General features: G+C 43.4%; 1 protein-coding gene and 1 non-coding gene across 3 annotated transcripts; one reads left to right on the top strand and one right to left on the bottom strand.

Annotated features, from left to right (window-relative positions):
* Positions 1–331: 331 nt before the first annotated feature.
* On the bottom strand, positions 332–23,895 carry MSANTD3 (Myb/SANT DNA binding domain containing 3). Of its 2 annotated transcripts, none has more exons than XM_059072866.2 (3): positions 23,698–23,895; positions 10,091–10,541; positions 332–1,009 (listed from the first exon to the last, which is right to left on the bottom strand). In XM_059072866.2, the coding sequence occupies exons 2-3, from the start codon at positions 10,506–10,508 to the stop codon at positions 600–602; spliced, it is 828 nt and encodes a 275-aa protein (XP_058928849.1). In that variant the 5' UTR covers positions 10,509–10,541; positions 23,698–23,895; the 3' UTR covers positions 332–599. The 2 variants fall into 2 exon arrangements, with proteins under 2 accessions (XP_058928849.1, XP_058928851.1); XM_059072868.2 differs by lacking the exon at positions 23,698–23,895 and adding an exon at positions 23,518–23,642.
* LOC131762080 (U6 spliceosomal RNA) lies at positions 9,697–9,804 on the top strand. The gene has a single exon (XR_009337158.1). It is a non-coding gene; the product is annotated as a U6 spliceosomal RNA (small nuclear RNA).
* Positions 23,896–24,142: the final 247 nt, after the last annotated feature.

The raw sequence follows: 24,142 nt of genomic DNA, 5'->3' as shown, positions 1-24,142 counted from the left end.
TATGAGCCGCATTAGAAAACAGACTTCCATTATGTTCGGCTGTTTAAAACCAGAAAATCCACACTCCAAAGATGACATTAAAAAAAATGAAAAGTGTGCTGTAGCTCTTGTGGAGGCCCCGAAAGACCTGTAGCAAATTCTGAGCGACAGCATCACCACTGGAGAAACGTGTGTCCTCCCAGGACGGCCACTTTCAATGGGAAGGCATTTATCTGGATAGACAAGGTCTGACGTCTATTTAAAAAAAGAAAAAAACCCCACAAAACCCAGCCACACTCCTTTATAGTCACACTTGCATTTGATTAAAAAAAATACAACAACAACACTCACACATGGTTCTTGTATGAATTCTAATTAAGAGACATTACATTCAGAATGATAGCACTCATAGTGATAATTTTCATAAGACTCGAACAGCTTCTTTGCCACTTCAGGGGTACATAGGGTGCAGCTGTTTACCTGAATGTATTCTTAAATAAGTGACTACTACCACTCTCATCTTCCTAGTTGTAGCTCTGTGACAGGCTACCAACTGCAAGTTCGTGTTCCAGACCTTCTTTGCCAACAGATTAATTACAAGGGAGCCACACCCCACCATCTTACGGTGAATTGGGAAAGGGCCGGTTAAATGAGGAAACAGGCCATTCCTTGGTAAAAGTTTGCAGTTTTCTTTCCCAATACATCTTCTTTTTATTGAGAACTTCCATTTTTATCCTGTGTTCCTCCTCTGCCATCTCACACTCTCGCTCTAGCTGCTGGATTTTGGCCACATGCACCTCATTCATCTGTATCAGCTGCAGTTGTAAGATGGACATTTGTTGATGGTGTTCTTCCTCATGCATCTTTTTTAAAGCACCTTCCTGAGAGGTTTTGCTCCTGTAGTTTTTATTGGCTGTTATTCTGACAGCTGAACACGAGGGTTCAGGTTGAGAGGTCCCCTCACATACTGGGAAATGTATGAACTCTTTCTCATCATCGCACAGTTCTCTATTTGAAACAGCAAATGATTCTGAAAAACAGTAGCAGAAAACATGTTCAAAGATTTTACAGGCAGAGAGTAAATCAATCCTATTTCAAATGACAGGGTCCCCCACGACGGGATGATCTGAAGTAGTATCTGCTCTGGTCTGCATGTTCACAGGTACCCCTTCCCCACTTGACTTCTCAAAAACCCATAAATTGAGAGCAATTTTCCCTGAAGAAGTAACGATAAAGGGTTTCATTATGTCATTTCTGGCACTTCGAACTACGGGAACAGTGGTCAGAGATTGTGCTTATCAAGAATTGGAGATCTGGTTATGTGGATATAAGTCCTAACATGACATGTGCACGACTAGCAGGGAGCTGAAGACCATAGTATGAGGCCAGCAGTGGGTTTTCAGATTAAGTTCTCCCTCAGTCTATCTCCCTCTCCAATTCTCATTCAGCCACGAACACTGAAGTTCAGTCTCCACAAGGGTGCCTTTTCTGTGGGTCCTGGTCACAGGTCTTAACCCTTACCCAGGATAGCCATCTTAACAAAGGTTCTTCCTTGAAAGATGAGCCTACACTCCCTGGCTTAACTTCCTCAGACTTCTCTTCAGTCTCCTACATCTGGCTGTTGCCTCTAGCACTGCCATCTGGGGGTCAATATTCAGATCCCAAAGACAACGTCCCTTGTATGTAACTTCTCCCTAGCACCTAGCACTTGACAATCCTTCTTGACATTTCTTTTTTTTTCTTTTTTTTTTTTTTTGCGGTACGCGGGCCTCTCACTGTTGTGGCCTCTCCTGTTGCAGAGCACACACAGGCTCCGGACGCGCAGGCTCAGCGGCCATGGCTCACGGGCCCAGCCGCTCTGCGGCATGTGGGATCTTCCCGGACCAGGGCACGAACCCGTGTCCCCTGCATCGGCAGGCGGACTCTCAACCACTGCGCCACCAGGGAAGCCCCTTCTTGACATTTCTTTCCTCTATTAGTTTCTGAACCATTGCTCTCTCCTAAGTTTTCTACACCCTCCTCTCTGATTGCTCTTTAAGTCTCCTGTCAGGACTCACACTTAAATGTTCCCCTGGGGTTCCTATCTTTGGCTCTGTTTTCAATCCACCCTAAGTAACCCTCATAATCTGGTTCGGACCTTCCTTGCCTTACTCTTCAAAATACCCTGTGTACCCTCCAATCCTACCACAATCTTTATTTTTTCCCATAATTCTGTCTCACTGCTCCTTCAGCTAAAGTTGGGCTTACTATTTGTCCCTACTCCCTTACTCAAACACACACTCTTACTCCAGTTTCCCCTCTCAACCTCCCTCCTAACCCCTACTTCATTCAGGATCAATGCCACTTGCTGTGAAACCTCAGCCCTCTCCTTTCTCTGTACATACTCTTCTGTTACAGCACTTAACACATTCTAGTATTATTTGGGGACCATGCCTTAATCATTTCTTTTATCCTTGGGCACCAATTATTTTGCTTGGTACCTAGTGGATGCCTAGTGAATATTTATGGGCTGAAGCTTTGAACAAAAGGGGGAAAGAGCTTATGGATATAAAAGGATGCCACATTTGGTGGTGCCATGTTTGCATTAGTATTTTTATTGGGCAATGATAAAAGTATCAATTAGGAAGCTTCAATAAGGAAACCACTAACCCCACTAGCCCATGGAGTCTTCTAGCTGCGACTCCAATGCCTTCTTGGGAAGCTTTATATTTCTAATAATGAGAATCATCTCCTTGGAGAAAAATAATATCAATTTATTAACAGAGTTGATTACATTATTACATCCACTCCATTATTCCAGAAGATGGGATGCTGAGAATATTAATGGCTACTGGGGGAAACCTAACTCATAATAGTCTGTTAATAAAAGGAAAATGGCTACTGTTTATTTAGATTATTTCACTCCAAGGGGTTAGGTAACAACAATAACTAGTCCCTAATTAAGATAAAAGAAAAGGTAAAAACCTTACTTTTGAAAGAGAAGGTTAAAAGGACTTCTCTGTCATCCAGAGATAATGAAAATGTCTCCCTAGGAATCTTTCCCAAATCCAGCAGCTATAGCCTCAATTAGATGTCCTTCCTTCATGCTCCCACTGGCTCCTAAGCCTACCTCTGGCAGAGCACTTGTTAAAACTGGTGGTTTAACTACCTCCCCTTCAGGTCTCTGATTACTTTGAAGACAGAGACTGCCTCTAGTTCATCCTCCTGGAGGACCCAGAACAGGGCCTGACACACTGCTAGGCATATAAGAAACGTGAGCAGGATGAATTGGCTGCAGTAGGTCACATCCCTCTCAACACAGCACAACTGTGTAGAAAGAACAGTGTTCTGAGTGGAGAGCTGAGGCACAGGACAAAGGAACAGGAAAGGCTTGGCCCGGAGAATAGGATCCCTCAGATGGGATCAGATGCAAAGAGGATTACCTCATCCGTTTCCTTTCTAGTCTCAGATCTGAAACTTCTTCAAAGAAGACTGGATACGTTAGACGTTTTTTGGTACCTTTAGCCTCTTTTCTCTTTGATTTCATTCCAGAGGATAGTTCTGAATACTCCTCTGAGCCTTTAAAGTTCATGCCCTGACAATGCTACTCATCTCTCCCAATTTCCAAATGCTCATTTTTATCTCAGTAATTATTGGCTTTAGGAGCCTTTTGATGATGGTGATGGTGATGGTGATGACGATGACGACAGCAGCTACCATTTTCTGAGTAGCTAACCAGGCATCAGGCCAGTGCTTTGCAGCATTATCTCATTTAATCCTTACAGCAACCCTCTGAGGGAGGTATTAGTAGAGAAAACCAAACACAATATCTAAAGTCATTTGGCTAGTTCAAAGAACCAGGGCTCCAATCCAGGTCTGCACAACTCCAAAATCCAAGCTCAGCTACTACAACACCTGGCCTCTCACTGTGTCACTTGCTCAGCTGATCACTTATGTGTCTTAAAATGCAATGTCCAAGTTGTATCAACTACAAAACCATCTATTATTAAGAATACGGGTGTATATCCTAAATTCTGATCTCCAAATTTCTCTCTAGAGTTGTGAACATGAAGACAGCATGTTTATGTCCAGGAGCAGGAAATGACTCTACTTTAAAACTAATTTTTTTAGTTTAAATGTGTGCTAACAAACGCATTTTAAATTTAAAAAGCCAGGCCCCTTAAGCCTCTGGCAGAAGTTGGGGCTTAAAACTAGAGAAGCTCGGGCTTCCCTGGTGGCGCAGTGGTTGAGCGTCCGCCTGCCGATGCAGGGGACATGGGTTCGTGCCCCGTTCGGGGAAGATCCCACATGCCGCGGAGCGGCTGGGCCCGTGAGCCATGGCCGCTGAGCCTGCGCGTCCGGAGCCTGCGCTCCGCAACGGGAGAGGCCACAGCAGTGAGAGGCCCACGTACTGCAAAAATAAATAAATTAATTAAAAATAAAAATAATAAAACAACTAGAGAAGCTCAATGGAATAATTAACTTTCACACAAATATTAGCTCCAATGAATGGAAGCTAGTGTTCAGATGGGGAGAACCTCCTCTTAATTAGAGAAAGACGATCCTGGGCATGGCAACCTGCTGCAAACACACACCATGTAATCTCTCTCCCAGGTAAAACAAAGCCACCTGAAGTAGAAAACAATTCGATCTTGTGCAAAATGGATAGAAAGGCCTGAAAGCTTTCCTGGGAGCAGAGAATACAGTCAAGGGGTTATTCTTCCACTTGGGCAATTTGAGTACGTTTAAGCTCATCGGGAAAACCTACTAAGGCAGTAAAAGGATGGGAAGGAAACTGTGTACAGGCCAAAGCTCAGCTCTTCTTAGCAGAACAAAGGAAACAGGACAGACTGGGAACACGGATAAATAAGATGTGGGGGATGCATACTACGGAATATTATCCATCAACTAAAAGAAACAAATTAGACTTACACGCTGCAATGGGAATAGATATTTAAAACATTCTAAGTGAAAAGCAGCAAAAGGAAAAGGAATGGTATCTACTGCACGATTTTTAATCCATGTAAATTTAACATACAGGCACACACAACACCAACGCATGCTTTCAAGAACATGTGAGAGAATACACAAGCACCTTAGAATGATTAAGGTGCAGAAGAAAAGAATGAAAGTGATGCATGGGGATAAAAAAGTAATAAATGTATAAGTAACACACACAAAAAGGGCTTTTCCAGACCAATGATGCTACTGTGCCGTGACTGGAAATATAAGTCAGTCCCCTCTACTGGAGTTCCCACCCCAAAAGAATAGGATTGGTCTAAACAGTGATAATAATGGAAATTATTAAGAAATGTTTGCATTATTTAATATAGCTTTGCATACCTATGTCTGTGTTACTGGATTATAGCTTTATAGTAGAGAAATATAATAGCATATGAATTAAGTGTAAGTTTTCTCAAGATATTTGAGTACTACTGAAAGCTTAGTTTTCCTAAGTGTATTTGACATTTGGCCATCCTTCCCTCCCGACCACCCCTAGCAAATTTTGCTGGCTCCCTTAGTTTGTTCTGCAAACCTCTTCCCCAAAGATAATGGAAGATGTGTCAAAGGCAAATTATCACAGATCATAAATCTACAGGGTATACATTGTTTTAATATATTTAAAGGGAAAATACTGGTTTTTTACAAATACATTCCTAAGTGTTAAATTTTAAGACTACTGTGTTCAACTACAGATGTACATTTCGAGCAAGTCATTGACAAAGCTAAGAATATGCATGCAGGGGATGGTGATCAAAATGACACGGCTGTTTTTGATCATTGGAATTTTGTATTTAGAGGTTACATTTTGTCAGCTTATGAACGGGCAGCTCCTGGAGAGGTCACAGGGTCCCCTTCTGGCCTGTGAGTTTAGTACCACTGGCCTCAGGAGTCCCTGTTTGTCGTTGGCTTGCTTTTGAATTACTTTGGCCACAAGTTCTGAGACAATGCTGTGTAAAACAGGACGGGGCCATCCTGAAGGGTGTTATTTGTGAAAAGAACTTGCTGAGCGCCTTCACCAGAGGCAGTAGAGTCTGCAGTTGAACCACAATAAATGGGGATAATTTTGCAAGGCACAGACATTATGGTAGTTGTCTTTATGATAGGAATTGATTCCTTGAACATATAATTGAACTCTAAAATGAACTAGGCCTCTATGCAGGTTTAATGAAATTTCTGAGGTTGCTAAAATTTGTATATTTGTTTTCCTTTTCCAATACAAGATCTGCTGGTGAGGGGAAATATCTGACTGGTTTTATTATGGTTTATACATGAATAAATGGGATCTTTAGTTCTGTACATAAATCTACAGTGAGTACATACACTGGAATGAGGGACAATCATATTAGACCAAATCATCAGATCAAAAGACAAAGACATACTTTTGAGGCTTGAAAGTTCAAAGCTGACATTGACCTCTCGAAGGCCAGTTTTCCAGCCATTTGCTGCCCTGGCTCAACCCTCCACCCAGCTCTCACATCCACATTTGCAGCTGGGTTCCCCTCACTTCCTCACTGCTGGGGATTGTGCTAGCAAATTTAGTTCTTCACCCATCCGTGGTATGCTCTGCAAAACTAACTCAAACCCAACTCCTTCGTTTTACAGAAGGGGAAACTGAGGCTCAGAGGGCATTTTATTTTATTTTATTTATTTATTTTTTTGTGGTATGTGGGCCTCTCATTGCTCTGGCCTCTCCCGTTGCGGAGCACAGGCTCCGGACGCGCAGGCTCAGCGGCCATGGCTCATGGACCCAGCCGCTCCGTGGCATGTGGGATCTTCCCGGACCCGGGCACGAATCCGTGTCCCCTGCATCGGCAGGCGGACTCTCAACCACTGCGCCACCAGGGAAGCCCCGCGGAGGGCATTTTAAAATAGTGTTTGTTCACTATCTTGAGACTCGGTGTGGAATTTTTAAGCACCTTATTTTAAGCCATTCATTATTGGGAAAATCAAACCCTTGTTACAAAGGAGAGAAGCCAAATAGGGTCAATGAAGAAGCACTTGGGATTTCTGGATTTTACTCTGTATTTGGCATACATCATGCAACAGGCCCTCTGTTATCACTGGGACATAACCAGACCCGGATACCTTAAGGTCCAACAGCCTTAAGGGCATAGAACATTAGATTATTAAAGAATCTGAAAAAAAAAAAAAAGATGACACAGCTGAAGCCATCTCACACAAGAAACAGTTAGAGGGAGGCCTCTAGTGGAATCTGTCAGGCTCCTTCCTGCTTAACAAGTTCCAACAAATCTTTCAGCACATAATTCTGTCACAGGCATTCTGTAAGGTGTTTGGACAGAGCTGGCCGATAGAAATATAATATGAGATACATATGTAATTAAAATTTTTTCTCATAGGCACATTAAAGAAGTAAAAAGAGGTAAAATTAATTTTAGTAATATATTTTTGATCCAGTATACCTAAAGTATTATCATTTCAACATTAATCAACATAAATGTTATTAGTAAGATATTTTATAGCTACATTCTTTGTTGGTACTAAATCTTTGAGATACAGTGTGTACATTTATAGCACATCTCAATTCAGTCTCCCCACATTTCAAGTGCTTACCAGCACTTGTGGCTTGTGGCTACTGTACTGGACAGCACAGTAGAGACAGAGAGATAGTAGAGACAAAGTTAGTAGAGATAATAACTGAACACACACACACACACACACACACACACACACACACACACACACACAGAGTCCGTGTGTCAAAATACACACAGTGGAATGTGAGCCATAACCCTATAGCAGGTTTTCAACCTCTTCCCCAGAAAGACCCAGAAGGGATAATTAACAATTCCAGCTTTCTTTTTCTTTCTTAAAACTAAGTTGAAATGCAAAATGAGTGAGGTAACCTCAAAGCTGTTTAAATGTATGGAAAGCGTTCCAGTACCTTAACTACTAGAGTTTACAGATACTTTGAACACAGTTCCCAACTGACAAAGCAGCATGCTTCTCCACCGCCCTCCAGATTTGACCTGGAAACAGGAACCAGGCAGCATATGGCTGTACTTTAATAATCACCAACAAAGAGAAGTCTCATGTGTCATATATGTACAAACATCCAATTTAAAATAAATCTCTTTTACAAGTGAGTCTCTAGCAAATGTCACTACAGGAAGGACACTGAGAATCCATATTTATTGCTTTCTTGCTGGAAATTTAGAAATTGTTTTTATGAGTAAATGAACTACATTCTTTCCTCTAAAAATCAAGAGGAAAAAATCTGTGGAATGGACTTTCTAGATAGATCCTACCCTAGAATTTGAAAATGGGGAAATAAGACTGTCCCGTTAAAATAAATCTATGAAATCAATACACAATCATCCAGATCACAGATTTGCAAAGTAAACTGCATGCAGTCCACACCAGCATCCTCCTCAGCAACATCTCCCAGGGAATATGAGCAATTGGAAAAGCAGCCCTGCTGATTCACCTCCCTCCCTCCCCCAGCACCATTCCTTTCACTGCCTCACAGACACGCAGTCGCAGTCTCTCCAAGGCCAGCATAATGGTGAGGAACAGGCTGAAGCTATAAACATCTCCAAAGCAAGGACACTCAATTAGCAGCGGGCCCCCTCCACCACAGAAGCAGCAACAAGGAGGGGTGAGAGAGAGCTGGCAGTATCCATATCAACACTCTCTTCCGGGAGCTGCCCTGGCTGAGGAGCTCAAGAATCAGAACTCAGACACAGGGTTCCTACCCTGAGAAATAATACATGAGTTTCTTGACATTCACCACTATGGTTGCCCAACTGGCTCCCTAGACTTAACCTTGGCCAAATGATCAGAAAACAAACATTTGATCATAATTTAGCTTCGCAGGATGATCTGCCAATGAGAAAATAAAAAAGTGCTAATCAAAAACATGTATTCTGTTCACTTGGTTATTATCTTTTCCACTCTATATCGATAACATTCTTGGTTTTAGACGATTTCTTGTGACTTTTAATTAACCAGTCCCTCAGAGCTCAATTTACTCTGGGGACACTAATAAGTGAATTTCTCATCCTGCAAGCCAAGAATCAGATTTTCCTAGGCAAATGCTTGCTTCCTGGGTGCTTGGAGCACCTTATGAACAGCCCTCTGGCCTTCCCAGAAATCTTCCTCTGCTTCAAGTATATTTTCTGCAAACTGCAATCAATCTTTATATAAACTGGTCATTCCTATGTTAAAAGAGGCAGGAATTATTGGCAATTTATCTGTATGCATCCTCACCCTGCCATTACCTGGAGACATTTCAATAAGCCCCTTAATTCCAACTTTTTAAAGCCATGACACACTATCGCTACAGCCTTGATTATATGACATTCTTTTCCTTCCCCAAGAATTATGTATGACATTTTTCTCTTTTCAGTGGAAGTATATTAAAACTAAAATGATTTTTTTTTCCAGAATTTCTCAAGTTTCCTAGAGTGCACAAACCAAAACTATAGATCACAATATTATAATGGGTAGAAATGCTGGTTTTTAATCTGGGTGACTGCTAACTGGGTGTTTGCTATATTAGTCTCTGTAGTTTTCCTAAGTTTGAAATAGTTCACTTTCTTAATGTGGCATTTTGAGTAACTTAATGCAGAGCTTTGCACGTAATAGGTCCTCAAAAACTATTTTTTGAAAAAAAATACGATAGAGTGAATGAATATAAATCCTCCAGTTCTCTTTCATATATTTGAGAGAGATTGAGATAAGCAACTAAGATACTTCATTAATAACTATATTAATGTGCTCACTTCGGCAGCACATATACTAAAAATTGGAACGATACAGAGAAGATTAGCATGGCCCCTGCGCAAGGATGACACGCAAATTCGTGAAGCGTTCCATATTTTTCTGAAAAAAACCAAAAAAACCTATATTAATGTAGCCCCTTATTTTTCCTTCTTAAGTAATAACAGAGATAAGTGAGATCTCTCTAAGAGAGACACAAGGAGATAAGAGCTTCTGTTTTTATGTACGACTTGAATGTCCTATCTAATTGGGAAATTTTGTATTGAGAAAGTCAAGTTTGATATGAAAGTTTCTTTTTTCTAAATTCCCTCAAAATGAAGGACTTGAAAATCGCAAAGTCAAACAGGTACCCAAGGAAAACATGCAAGCAGGCGTCAGGCGCCGATACCTTGCGTGGCGGCATCAGCATGGTACTCGGGCTCCTCCTCGGGAGGGCTCTGCAGGAAGTACAGCTGCTCGGGCAGCATGTTGGCGATCTTCTCCTTCCCCAGGACGTGGGTGCTCAGAAGGGGGCTGACGCTCCGTTTCACTTTCTCTCTCCTTTCATGGGCCATAATCTTTTTGGTCCGAGCCTTGATGTTCTCCCAGCACTTCTTCAGCTGTTTGAAATCCCGCAGCGACACGCTGGGCTGCGAGTTGTATTCATGGGCGAGCGCCTGCCAGGTACGCTGCTTGAGGGCAATAGTTCGCGCATCGCTTTTCTTACACTCCAGCACATACTTGTACTTTTCTACTAAAGCCAGCAGGATGCTCTTTTCCAATTCTGAGAAGTATTTGGCAGGTTTTATGATTTCGTTGTTTTGCATTTTCCACTACGTTTCTCCTGGCTGTTAGCTATCCTGGAACAGGAAGTTTGAAACAATCAGTACCAAACTCCAGCAATAAACAAGTCAGGGAATCACTCAAGCTCTATCCCTGACTTGATTCCCTGGTCTGAAATACAGTACTTTCTTTTCCACTCGTGTTGAATTGTGGTATTCTCAAGAAAACATTCAGAAGATTACAAGGAATGGGGTTTTTACCTAAAAGTAGATTTTCAGGTAGGACTTTTGCTGTAGGTCTTGACCATTTTGTGATTATTTGGTACAAAACAGCAAAAAAAAAACCAAGTTGAACATCTATGTGGAACTCTAATGTGTTCATTTATTTCTGCTTAATATTAAGGAACAGATAACTCCCCAAATTCATAATGTTAGGCAGCTTTTAAACTAAACAGGTCTCTCAAAGTTTTGTCACAGCTGAAGACAAGAAAAGCCACTGTGTGATCTAATACAAGAGATAATGTAAATACTACCAAGATTTCAGAATCATCCAGAAATCACCCCAGAAGATCTGACATTTCCATCACTATGTCTGTGACCTTCGTTAGGTCCATGCTCTTTAGAAGAACCTCAGTTTCTTTATCCTTTAAAATGAGGGCTTGGAGTCTGTCTGTGGTCCTTAAGGTCTAAGGGCCACTTTTATTTTATTTTATTTTATTTTATTTATTTTTCTGTTTTTTAAACATCTTTATTGGAGTTTAACTGCTTTACAATGGCGGGCCTCTTTTAAAAGTATACAGTTCTGTGTAAATAATAAATATAATTTCAGAAGTGTAAGGGCCTGGACACTTTAGAGCTTGAGTCCAGTGCCTCTCTTCTTTTTTTTAATTTTTTTCCTGGACATTTCATATAAATGGAATAATTCAATATGAGGTCTTTTGTGACTTGTTTCTTTCACTTAGCATAATGTTTTCAAGGTCTGTCTATGTTGTAGCATGTAACAATACTTCATTCCTTGTTATTACCAACTGGTATTCCATTTTATAGATGTAGCACAGTCTATATCCATTTACCAATTAATGGATTTTAAAAATTGAGATATAGTTGACATATAACATTACATTAGTTTCAGGTATACAACATAACAATTTTATTTATATATATATATATATACACACACACACACACACACACACACACACATATGGAAATGATCAACACAATAAATCTAGTTAACATCCATCACCACACAGTTACAATTTTTTTCTTTTAAGATCTATTCTCTCAGTAACTTTCAAATATACAATATAATACTATTAACTATAGTCGCCATGCTGTATACTACATCCCAGGACTTACTTACATTATAACTGGAAATTTGTACCTTTTAACCACCTTCACCCAACTCCCCATCTCTTGCAACTACCAATCTGTTCTGTATCTATAAGTTCTTTTTCTTTTTCCTTCTTCTTTTTTTTTTTTAGATTCCATATACATGTGAGATCATACAGTATTTGTCTTTCTCTGTCTGACTTATTTCACTTAGCATAACACCCTTAAGGTCCATCCCTGCTGTCGTATATGGCAGGCTATCCTTTTTTGTGGTTGAATAATATTCCTTTGTGTACCTATATACCACATTTTCCTTATCTCTCTTTTCAACTGAGGGAACTAAACTAAGGGCCAGTACGGTGAAATGGATTGTACAAGATCACAAAGATGGTGACTTCAGAAGTCAAGAAACTGGACTGCCCTGATAGCTTGGTAATCTTTTTTTTAAACACACCAAATAATAGCCATTTTTTAATGCATATTCATTTAAAGTCTTTGTTCACATATTATAGTAAAAGTAACAAATTTTATATTATTTTAAAATTTTGAAATGACATTACATTTTCTCCTTTATCATTATTACAGTCTACATACCATTTTATGTTTTTAATAAAAATTATATATATTTAACAGACATAATGAGATGATTACTACAGCGCCTAAAATCTAGTCTCATCATATGTCCAATCTTCAATACAGTATTATTAGCTACAATCATCACTCCTGGACACTAGATCTCTAGACTTATTCATCCTACATAACTGCACTTTGTACCCTTTGACCAACATCTCCCCGTTTCCCCCACCCCACCATCTCCAGCCCCCAGTAAGCACTGTTCTACTCTCTGCTTCTGTGAGTTTGAATAGCCTGGTATTCTAAGTATCGTTTTACAACTATCTCTTGAGCTCTCACCTTGGGTGACTCCAAATTACTCAACCATGACTCCCTAGGTCATCTTGACATCCTCCCCAGTGCTGAGCCAGCATCTTTCACACAATAAATGCTTAATAAATGTCTTATTCCACTGAACCTATGCGTGTTTTATGACCACACAGTTTTCCACATCTCTTAATCACAGGAAACTTCCTACAAAATTAATCTCTCAGTTACATTATGGCAAGAATGTTGCTAAGCAACAGAGAACACAGCAATAAAGCAAGTGTTGCATGTCCCCTTTGTGGAAAGGGCCGACATGCCCAGTCCTCCTTACATTCTCTAAGCCTCTGATTTTTCAGAATGACAGGCAAGCATCAAGATACTGATGATATAGTCCATTTAAAAATGACCAACCGGGTTTCCCTGGTGGCACAGTGGTTGGGAATCTGCCTGCCAATGCACGGGACACAGGTTGGAGCCCTGGTCCGGGAGGATCCCACATACTGCGGAGCAACTGGGCTCATGCACCACAACTGCTGGGCCCGCACTCTAGAGCCCGCGAGCCACAACTACTGAGGCCCATGTGCCTGGAGCCCATGCTCTGCAGCGGGATAGGCCACCGCACTGCAACGAAGTGTAGCCCCCGCTCACCGCAACTGGAGAAGGCCCACACACAGCAACGAAGACCCAACACAGCCATAAATAAATAAATTAATTAATTAAAACAACAACAACAACAAAAAAAAAAACAAAAAAACCCCTGACCAACCTGTATTGAAAGAATTAGAAACTAACTTAAAAGGAGTCCCACTGGCCAAAAATGGGACATTTGAAAAAGGGTGATGGGTACACAAAGATTCATTAAATTATTCTCTTGGGCTTCCCTGGTGGCGCAGTGGTTGAGAGTCCGCCTGCCGATGCAGGGGACATGGGTTCGTGCCCCGGTCTGGGAAGATCCCACATGCCGCGGAGCGGCTAGGCCCGTGAGCCATGGCCGCTGAGCCTGCGGGTCTGGAGCCTGTGCTCCGCAACGGGAGAGGCCACAACAGTGAGAGGCCCGCGTACCGCAAAAAAAAAAAAAAAAAACCCTTGATCTTTGTGCCCATTTGAAAAGTTCCACAATACAAAGCTGGGGGGTGGGGGGAGGCTGTGACTTTTAAGTTTATGGTACACTGATTTAAAATCACACCATTACAAGTCAGCTCTTCACCTACTGTGCCTGGGGAGGGGTTACCATAGTTGTAAATAACTGAAATCTGTTAGATCTGAGGCTGGAGGGGACTCAGCCAGATCAGAGAGCCTTAAATAGAGGCCAGAGAATGTAGGCTTTACACGGGGGCAACAGAGCCTGGTCAGAGTCCCCCACTATGTACCACCTCCTCCCAGAAGTTAACGTTAGTGTGATCAGTGTCTCCAGATACAAGGTACCTCACATTCATCATGGACACATCAGCCTCAGAAATCGAGAGATGTAGACAAGTCAAAGGTGGTTTGGCCCTCAGGTCTTGGGCAAAAAGAAATGAGGGGGAATTTATCTTTGGAGATGTGTCCCTGTACCCCTAAATTATCAGGCGTACGCTTCAGTCACGTTGCTCTAATGTTCCTACAATGATCCAATCCAGGCCCCTTCTTCCCCAAAGGTCCAAAATTAATTTTTGCCTTCATCAATACTCCTATTTCCTATAAATCAGTGTTCCCAAACTGAAATTTATTAACACATCCTCCCTATAATATATCTCTTCTATATGATCTCTATCTTCCAAGATGACTACATTCAACTTTATGTTCTATAGCTTTTATTATGAAATCAATAGGTATCCTGAATGTTCTTAAAACTACATAGCCGCCGGAGCAGATTCTGATCTGAAGCCCATCCCAATTCATCTGCCCCCAGAAGATGTCTACCCACTCTTTTTAAGAATCACTGCTATAAGGATGGGGAATCTGATTCACAAATGAAAAAGGGATTGTTCCCTGTTTCATTCTATTAAAGGTAATGCTATTTTATACATTATATATTTTTTCTTTTTAAATAAATTTTTTTTCTATCATTGATTACTTCAAGATAAATTCCTAGAAGAGGAATGGTTGCCACAAAATATAAAAACACTCAAGACTTTTGTTCCATCACCATCTGCCCTCCAGAAATGGTGTACTAATTGAATGCCCACTTCATTGACTTCTGCTGTTAACATTTAAAAAATCTATGCCAACTGTGGAGGTGAAAAAATGTCCCTTCATTGTTTAGTGATATATGAATTGCAGCTCTCGGCAAATAAGCCATACTCTGCCTGAACAAAGTCCCTTTGATACTTAGTGGAAATGAAACTACATGGAATTAGTTCCAAGCAATTTAATAATTCTTCCTCACAATGTGTGCAGTACCACTAACTGCCACCAGGTGGTGGTGGGCTGGGGGCGAGTCTAAATTCATAAGTATTTTAACCTAAGTGTGGCCAGTTGAGTCTCTAATAAGGGCAATAATTACAATAGCAGATAATTTTTTTTGAGCCTTTACTGTGAGTTTGACACAATACTAACTGCTTAATATGCACTATATCATTTAATCTTCCCCAAAATAGCCCCTGAGAGCATCATTTGTTACACTGTTAAAAAAAAAAAAAACCCAAAAAAACAAAACCCACAAAACTTATGAAAGTATCAGAAATACCAGAAGAAATTATACAACTGCTTTCAAAAGCAAATACTCAGAATTACCAACACCTGGGGACCATTAATAGCCTATTAATTAAACTATTATTTAATCACTAGCTAAGTAAATCCAAGTTACCAATTTACTTTGCTTAATTTTGTAGAACAGCAGGCCTCCCTGGGCCATGTGGTTGCATCCTGCCGGGCTATAAAGGGATTCTGGTGTGAGACAGTGTACCCCAAATGTCCCCTATGGATCCCCAACAGCCTCCTGCAGCAGGCTGTTTATCCCCACTAAACCAATTATTATTCCTATTTCCCGGATCAGAAAAGTGAGGCTCAGTAACTTGCCGGTGATCACACAAATAGTACCAGCACTAGGATTCAAACCCAGGTCTGACTCCACGCCCAGGCTGCTCACTGATCTGCTTAGCCCTCTTCTTTCAGACCTAGTGACAGCCTGTAGTGCCCCAGCTCAAATTACATATCAATTAGCAATCTGATTGTCAGCAGGGACAACCTAGGAAGAGCTGTGCCTGCATCCGTCGTGGTCTCCATTTGTTGGCTCCTCCCCTCCTTTCCCCACTCCCATCACCTCCCCCCCTTCTAGGTCTCAAACCTAGGGTCCACAGCTCCCCACCCCAACCCAGGTGCACCCCTCTCACTCTAACTAGGGTTCTGAAATAATTTCCACTGTTGATCTGCTAAGAATGTATGTTTGAAATGTAACTGTAGCAATAATATGGAGCTTTAAAATGGTCCACACCTCAGGGGAACTGGATGCTGACATTCTGCTTAAGCACCTGATGACAGTCCTAAGTAAACAAACACTTCCCAAAGAAAGAGATCTCCAAGAGAAGCTTATTAACAGAAACTTCGAGGCTAGAAAGCACATTATAGCTTAAAACTGCTTAGGAACGTCCATAACTGGTTACAGATGACAACACAACAAGCCTTCTCTGCTACACTAGCCTTTATTAGAAAATGCCCTTCCCTTCCCCCCAACTCCCCTCTGCATGGATCATCTTTTTTTGTCTACTGTTCTTCTAGACAGAGTGCTACCCGTTCTTATGCATGGTTGTAGGACAACAAGCAGCCCAGAGACCCCACAGTGGGGCCTCAGCAAAATTTAATGAATGTATTTTGATATAGTCATAAAAATGTCTACCATGCACAGAATGAGTATCATACATGGTAAAACAATCAGTACACCAAAAAGCTGCATTAAAGTAAAAATTGTCAAATAAAATAGCAAAATCCAAATGCAATGGAAGTTCCTCTTGGGCTAAGCAAAGACCCATAGACAAGACTAAATAAAATAGCAGGATTCCAATACCATAAAAGAACAAAGAGGAAATAATCAGCACAATTCCCAAAACACTAACATTGACAAAACCACCAAAAGATTGTAATAAGTACATTTAATATGCATCTTAAAAATCCATCTGTTAGGGGACTGAATGTTTGTATCCTCCCTCCCCGCAAAAATTCATTTGCTGCAACCCTAACTCCCAGGTTGACTGTATTTGGAGATTAGGCTTTTAAGGAAGGAAGTAAGATTAAATGTGGTCCTAAGGATGGGGCCCTGGTTCAAGAGGATTAGTGTCCTTAGAAGAAAAGACAACAGAGAGCTCGCCCTTCCCCCCACTAACCCCAGGGCTTACAAAGAAGTCGTGTGAGCACACAGAGAGATGGCAGCCAACTACAAGCCAAGAGAAGAGCCCTCAGAATGAAACCTACCTTGCCGCCACCTTGATCTGGACTTCCTAGCTTCCAGAACTGTAAGAAATAAATTTCTGTTGTTTAAGCCTCCCAGTCTGTGTTCTTTTATTATGTCAAGCCAAGCTGACTAATACACCATCTAATGATATTTTAAGTCCACCAAGGGTCAAACTAAGTCCTAAAATTTGAGCGAAGACCAGAGAAAGTTGGCCACATTTTACTTCTACTGCTGTTTGTAGAAAAGGGAGTTCTTTGAAGTCAATACTCAGAATGCGAACCATGACTAAAAATCTGTGACACTGAGACTTCAGACAGATATTAGGATATTAATGCACTACTGCTCTTAAAGTGAAGTGAAATAACCAAGACAGTGGATGCAGAGAACCTGGGCTCAAATCCTGAATTCAGCACTCACCTAGCTGTGTGACTTTGGGCAAGTAAATTAACCTCTAATGCTTCCTCTGTAAAACAGGGTTAATACTCCCTACGCTGCTTTATTCTCTCTACACAACTGTCCTGCAATGGGAGTAAAGAAGCACAGACTAGATCTTCAATAAATTTTAGTTCTTTGCACCCCTCTCACCCATACTGAACTGCTTCCAAAAGTAGAGTAGTGGTCTAAATACAGTATATACTCAAATACTTATTGGCTCTTTTATTCATAGACACACAATTCAACAAATATGTAATGGACTCCTGCCAAAGGCTCAGTACTGTCCTCCAGTATGTGGGAGATACAAAGACAAGCTGAAGGAGCATTGGCATGCAGAAACTGACAACCAAAAGGAGAGGTACAATGAAATGGACACCATAACAGAGGACAAAGCACCCTGGGTGCTCAAAGGAGAGGTTAATTTGCACTCTTCATGAACAAGAGGACATTTGAGCTAGATCTTTAAGAATGTATAGGATATGAACAGAGAGAGCTGAAGGAGATCATTCAGATAAATAATTGATAAGAAAGGACATGGATTCTGAGTGGTGGTGATGTTAATGGAAAGGAGGCGGTGCATGCCAGGGGCTGTTTCAAAGTGAGAAATGACCAGGACGTGTGTGTGTCCGCACTACGGTGGGGGATCAAGAGAAAGCAGAGGCCAAGAAGATACAGGAGGATTAAACAAGCACCTAGAGCACCTACATGCACAGGCACCAGAGGGAGGGTTATTCCTTAAGATCCAGAAGACCACAGTCCAGTGAAGACATATCACAACACAGTGTACTGTGGATGGGCTGGTGACAAGGCAGTGTGATAAGCACAGTGACAGAGATGTGCCCAGGGATGTTACTCCAGGATTGGGTGGGATTTAGAATAAAGACCTTAATTCCTATCAGAACAGACAGGAAATAGAATTAGCATTAGAACACAGCAGGGCCACTTTGGAAAGACTGAAAGAAGGAACAAATACAGAATTGGTGAGTAAACTGCAGGAAATGTGGCAGCCAGTCTCTGAAGGGAGGCCTGGCCACAGGTTTGCTCTAAAGAGATGAGAGCCTATTTCCTCTCCTGGTCTGTTGACTCTGTCTCCTGACTCCGCATCCCCCAAACAACTTTTTTTGGAAACAACATAGATCCTAACATGTTATAACTAAAAAAGGACTTCAGTCCAATCCTCTCATTTTACAGATGAGGAAACTTAGGCGTAGAGCAAACTGTGGGGGTTCCTGGGGTCCCAGTAACAGAGGAGGGCCTAAAAGCAAAGCTTCATTATTTGTTTTCAACCCCTCCCCCCACATCTCTTCTCTGGAAGCCTCCCGTCATCAAGATGCCCTTTTGCTAGGTACCCTCAAGCCTTACCCACTATCCCAATTGAAAACTCGAGGGCACTGCTCTCAACTCTGACACTCACTCTGTGACGTCAAGCAAGTCCCCTTTCCTCCCTGACTGTTGATTCCTCATCTCTAAAAAATAAAGCTGCAATGGGTGTTCTCTAAAGCCCCATCCGGTGCTGGCAGTCCATACTAGCACTGCTGCTACAATGGTTTTTCTGCAACCTAATTTCCACAGTTCTCTGCCAAAGACGCATAGATGGTATTTTCTGATTATTTATGAGGCTAGTGGAGCTACTAGCCAAAGAAAGAGAATTTGCCAAAGAATAAAGTGATCTCAGCACTTCAGAGGATTTAAGGCCCACGCCCAGGTTTAACTCTATAGGTTAAGTAGTTCCAAGTTAAACATCTAAAGCAGGTGATGGGATCTCTCTTTCACTACTGTAGCCCCAGCTCCTTGAAGACCACCTGGTACACAGCAGGTACCCCATAAATATTTGTGGGATATACGTTGAAACTAACCTGCTCACCATTCGCATTTTTTACTAATTATATCTAGATGTTCTACTATTTTAAATTTCTTCTTCTATAAAGGATTTCTCATAACAAAAATCATTTCCTGGCTTCTTCTTGTAAATACTGTTGTATGCCAAATTTTTTACAACATGATACAACAAATTTCTACAGCTATGATGCATTCATGATTTCATTTGACGCAGAGGTAGGGTCAGACATTACTGTCCCCGTGCACACCTGGCCGTGTACCTGCTCTCATGTGTTCAGACCTGTCTACTCAGGATGGCCACTCACCTGTGCCCTCTCCGTCTTCTTTCTTTCCTTTAGGGGAGCTTCCAGTCTAAACCTAGCACTAAACTTGCTTCCTCCAGTGCTCTCCCTCCCCTTTCCCTTTGCCACCCACTCCAGGCAGCCAAGTAACTGGGAAGTGTTTATTTTTACCATCTGTGTCTGAGGGTGATTGTGAGCAGAACCAGCCTCGTGTTTAAGGCAAGAGCTCCCCCCTCCCGTCCCCCCTCCGGCACAGTTCCCTTTGTGAACCAGAGGCAGGTTCTTAAAGGTCCTGACCCCTTCCTTCCCCTCCCCCACCGCTCCTTCCTAAACCATCTCCCCACCCCCATCCGAGTCTCCCTGAAATTCCCTTAGAGTCATTATTAAAAGTACCCTCCACAGAGAGTGCTTTTACAATACAGAACGTCCCCTTATGTAGGTGTTCCTCCTCCAGCCTGCTGCTTTTGTTAAAGATATTTTTGATGTGGACCATTTTTAAAGTCTTTATTGAAATTTGTTAACAACGTGGCTTCCGTTTTTTTATGTTTTTGTTTTTTGGCCACGAGGCATGTGGGATCTTAGCTCCGCCTGCATTGGAAAGCAAAGTCTTAACCACTGGACCGCCAGGGAAGTCCGCGGCCTGCTTCTTGTCTGTGAGGACTCTCTCCTCTAGGCCCACCACTTCAGCATCAAAGGTTCTCAAATCTCTGGGCCCAGGACCTCAAGTATTTATCTTTTCCTGCAGCCCTCAGAATTACTCTGTACTGCAATCTATCCATACCCTCGAGGGACTCCTCGATCTGAGCTCCCGAGGCACGGAACTACATTTTACTTGAATCTTGAGCACACAGTTGACTTTCGGTGTTTGTTCAAAAGAAAGTAGGGGTGTCAGGGAGAACCTCTCTCCAGCCCCATCTTCTCTCCTCAGCACCACACACATTTCCAATTGTCCCCTAGCCACCTCTATCTAGCTGTCCATTATGGGTACCTCAGAAATCTCCAAAAGCAAACGAATTATTCCTCTACGCACAGACCTCCTGATTTCTGATAATTTCAGCCACACTAACTTGGCTCAAAGCAGAAACCTCAGCGTGCTCTTCAATCACATGGAACCACTCATCACATTTACCACTACTATACATTTTACCTCAATATCTCTTCTCTCTGCTCCCATCCTCATTGCCTATGTCCAAGGTCAGCCCTAGTCTCCCAAAATGATCTCCCAAACTTCCAGCTCCTCTTCCACACAGCCACCAGAGGGATCTTTCTTAAACATAGTGATGATGCCACAGTCCTGCGTGTAAACCTCTGACATCTCCCCCACTGCCTAAGCAATAAAGTCCAAACTGCTCACAAGGCATTCAAGGCCTTTCCAGGTTTGGCCCCAATACAGTGCCCCCTCCACCCCACCCCAAACCACCCTTTCCATGTATGTTTCAATCCGACCAGACCAAACTCACCTCCGTGCCCTTGAACCTACTGTGTTCTCATGCCTCTAGACATGGGGTCTCCTCTGGCTGGAATTCTTTACGCCAAGATGCACCAAGGGCTCATCTTTAACCCTCAAGGCCCAACTCTCATGAAATTTTTGTGACGCCTTCCTCAGCTAATACCCAGGCTATTATGTTTATTTTATTTATAACAGCTTCCTCCTAAAATGAGTTTGAGGCAGCTTACAAACTACGTACACACTGAAACTAGATTTTTTTTTTAAGAGAGAGGATATCAGGGCAAAGACAAGACAGAGGTAAAAAAAATAGAAGTTAGGAATTTGTGTAGCATTCAAAACCTCTATGATAACGTCTCATCTTGTTAAATCTTGTTAAAGAGGTAGATTAGCCCTGAGTATTCTATCCAGAATGAATGAGTTACTCTTCTCTGAGCTCACTGCCAGTTGCATATGATTGTACTTCCCATATTTTCTGTGATTTGCTCATTGTGTCCATCTCCCTCACTAGGCTGGGAAATTCCTAAGGGAAACACATAATTTCTGACTCATCTCTCTCCTCCGCATGAAGCATATGACTCAGCATAAGACTGGTGCTCAGCAGACAAGAATTAAACAACTGTCACCATGGACAGGGAGAAAGGTCCTAGTGCTTGTTGAGTCCCCTACCAGGCATTTGAAAAAACATTCTTTAATCCTCATCAAAAAATTACATGGCAGAGAAATAGCAGACCTAGGATTCGAACCTCCCACTGTCTGTCTCTGCAAAGCAACTGCTCTTTTTAACTTGGCACACGGCTCCTTACTTTCACCATCACTATGTGCCCAAACTCCCCCTCCTTCAAGTCCTGGTTTTAAAACAACCCTTTCTCTAAGAAGCCCTTTCCTGCTCACTCAGGAGAAAAGTCAGCCTGAGTTCAGCCCCGAACTTAAACAACACTCAAGTAAGACATGGTCACAGTCGGGAGAGGAAGGGGTGCCTTCTGGGTAGCTGAGCACTAGCGGGCCAGGTGGGTGTTCTTCAGATGGTGTTGTGGGTCCTCAGCTCTCCTTCTACCCCCTGCCCCTGCGTGAAATGCCTGGGCCTTCCTGCCTTTCTCTTCCTTCTTCAGGGTCCAAAGCCTTCCAGTTCTCCCCATTTCAAACTGAACCCCAAAAGAATCTCCTCAGGCCCACTGCTTCTCTAACCAAGGAACCTGTATTCAGACACACTCTTTCATTACATCAGTTCAGTCTTTGTACTGATATTTTAAGCATCTTACCAATCTTCAGGGTTGTTGAGCATCCCAATCACCTCAAACATAGTAAAAGAATTTCAAGAATCATGAGGAGCGACCATGACATTTTAGGAGGCCCCGTCACCTGGCTCTCAACCCATCTGAATACTTTTGGGGTGTCCTGGGAATAAGAAGAGACAATTCACTGATCTCACCTCAGGATCCCTCCCCCTCTCTCCTCCCAGATGGGATGCCTGGTCTCTAAGGGCAGGATGGAATCCTGGTCCAGAAAACTGCTGGGGTGGTAGACGCTGGTCCCTTCCTTCATATCCTCTTCCAGAGCTTCGGAATCCTCCCTTCTCCTCCCCGTCCACCCCTTGTCTCTCTGGCCCCAAACTCCCCTAGCAGTCCTCAGTCCTAACTCAGGAACTATGTTTTTGAATTAATATTCAACAATTTCCTTGGTAACACAATTGACTTATCTGACATACTAAAATGCACACCCCTGGCCCTGATATTATCCTACCTCCCGGTTTTAAATGTGTAACAAATATATCCTATAACCACTCTCCTGACACTGCAGGAACATCTGTGATCTTAAATGTTACCATACCTAAGAATCACCCAATATCCTGAATCAGAACACAGAGACTAAATTCTTCTCTATTTCCTACTCCTAAATAAAAATTACTCGTGCAATTTACAGTAGCTACATCACAGCTCCAGTGTGATGACTTAATTAGATAACTCATGCCAACTGTTTGGTACCTAGGGCCTGGTATATAGCAAGTGCTCAATATTTAGCTATGATCATTTACGTACATTATCTCTCACAATAGCACCTGGGGGTAGGCATTACACCACGCACTCCCCTGCCACCATCCCTCCCCACCATCTCACCCCCATTTACAGAAGCAGGAGCCAAGGCTCGGAGCAAAGGAGATTTCCCAAGGTCAGGAGGGCACCGATGTGATGTTCGGCCCTCAGCCTCTGGGTGAGAGACCCCTCCCATTAAACCCCTGTAAGGGACACAAGGGGTCTTAAAGGAGACGAGTATGGAAAAGCGCGAGCACAGTGCCCGGCATACAGTGGGGACCCCGGGATGGGGAGACCCCGGCACTGCGAGTCATCTGGATTCCTCCCAAGCGGCTCCTCCACTCCCGGAGTCCAGAGTCCCCCGACCCCGGGTGCGACGCTGAATCTCCCCGAGGTCCGCGCCGTGGGGCTTTGTACGCCGCAGGCCGGCCCCACTCACCAAGTCCCATCGCGGCGCGCGGAGGTGGCAGCCGGGCCTGCGGGGCAGGGGTCGTGGCGCCTGGGCCGGAAGCCCGCCCTGCCGGCCGCTCGGCCCCCGCACGTCTGGCCCGCGCCTCCCGCCTGACCCTCGCCCGCGCCCCCGCCTCGCTGCGGCCCGCCCGGCGGGCCAGCCTCCTACCTGCAGCGGCGGCGCAGCGGCCACAGCTATCGGGGGAGGGGCCGGCGGGATGCGAGCGCGGGCGGCCTCCTCTCCTCTCGCAGGCTGGGCGGCCGGGAGGGCCGCGGGCTCCGGAGCGCCGGGCGGCGGCGGCGCGCCCCCGGCCGGTCAAGTCCCACCGCGCGCGCAGCGGCCACAAAGCCCGGGAGCCGCCGCCCCCTCGCGGGCCGCCCGCTGCCTGCGGGTCCGCAGGCGCCGAGGAGGGCGGGAGCGCGGCCCCGCGCAGTCCCCACCTCCCCCAGCCCTGGTCGCCGGCCTCCCTCGAGGTTCGGGGCGGGGCGCAGGGGGTCCCCCGCCTATCCACCCCTCTTCCTCCTGGCCGACATTCTTATGCTGATTGAGTTCCCTCTCCCACCTTTGCGGACGAGCTCCTGAAGGACTTGAAAAACTGTTTCATTTCCATGAA

Source organism: Kogia breviceps, chromosome 8 (assembly GCF_026419965.1).
Source record: "Kogia breviceps isolate mKogBre1 chromosome 8, mKogBre1 haplotype 1, whole genome shotgun sequence".
In the NCBI taxonomy this organism is placed as follows: domain Eukaryota; kingdom Metazoa; phylum Chordata; class Mammalia; order Artiodactyla; family Physeteridae; genus Kogia; species Kogia breviceps.
This window is presented reverse-complemented; position numbering and strand designations above follow the sequence as displayed.

Excerpts from the sequence above, each read along its gene's own strand:
- MSANTD3 (XM_059072866.2), bottom strand. The coding sequence starts at position 10,508 with ATGCAAAACAACGAAATCATAAAACCTGCCAAATACTTCTCAGAATTG. Across the intron at positions 1,010-10,090 it reads TGCTGATGCCGCCACGCAAG|AATCATTTGCTGTTTCAAAT; the intron begins GTATCGGCGCCT and ends ACTGTTTTTCAG.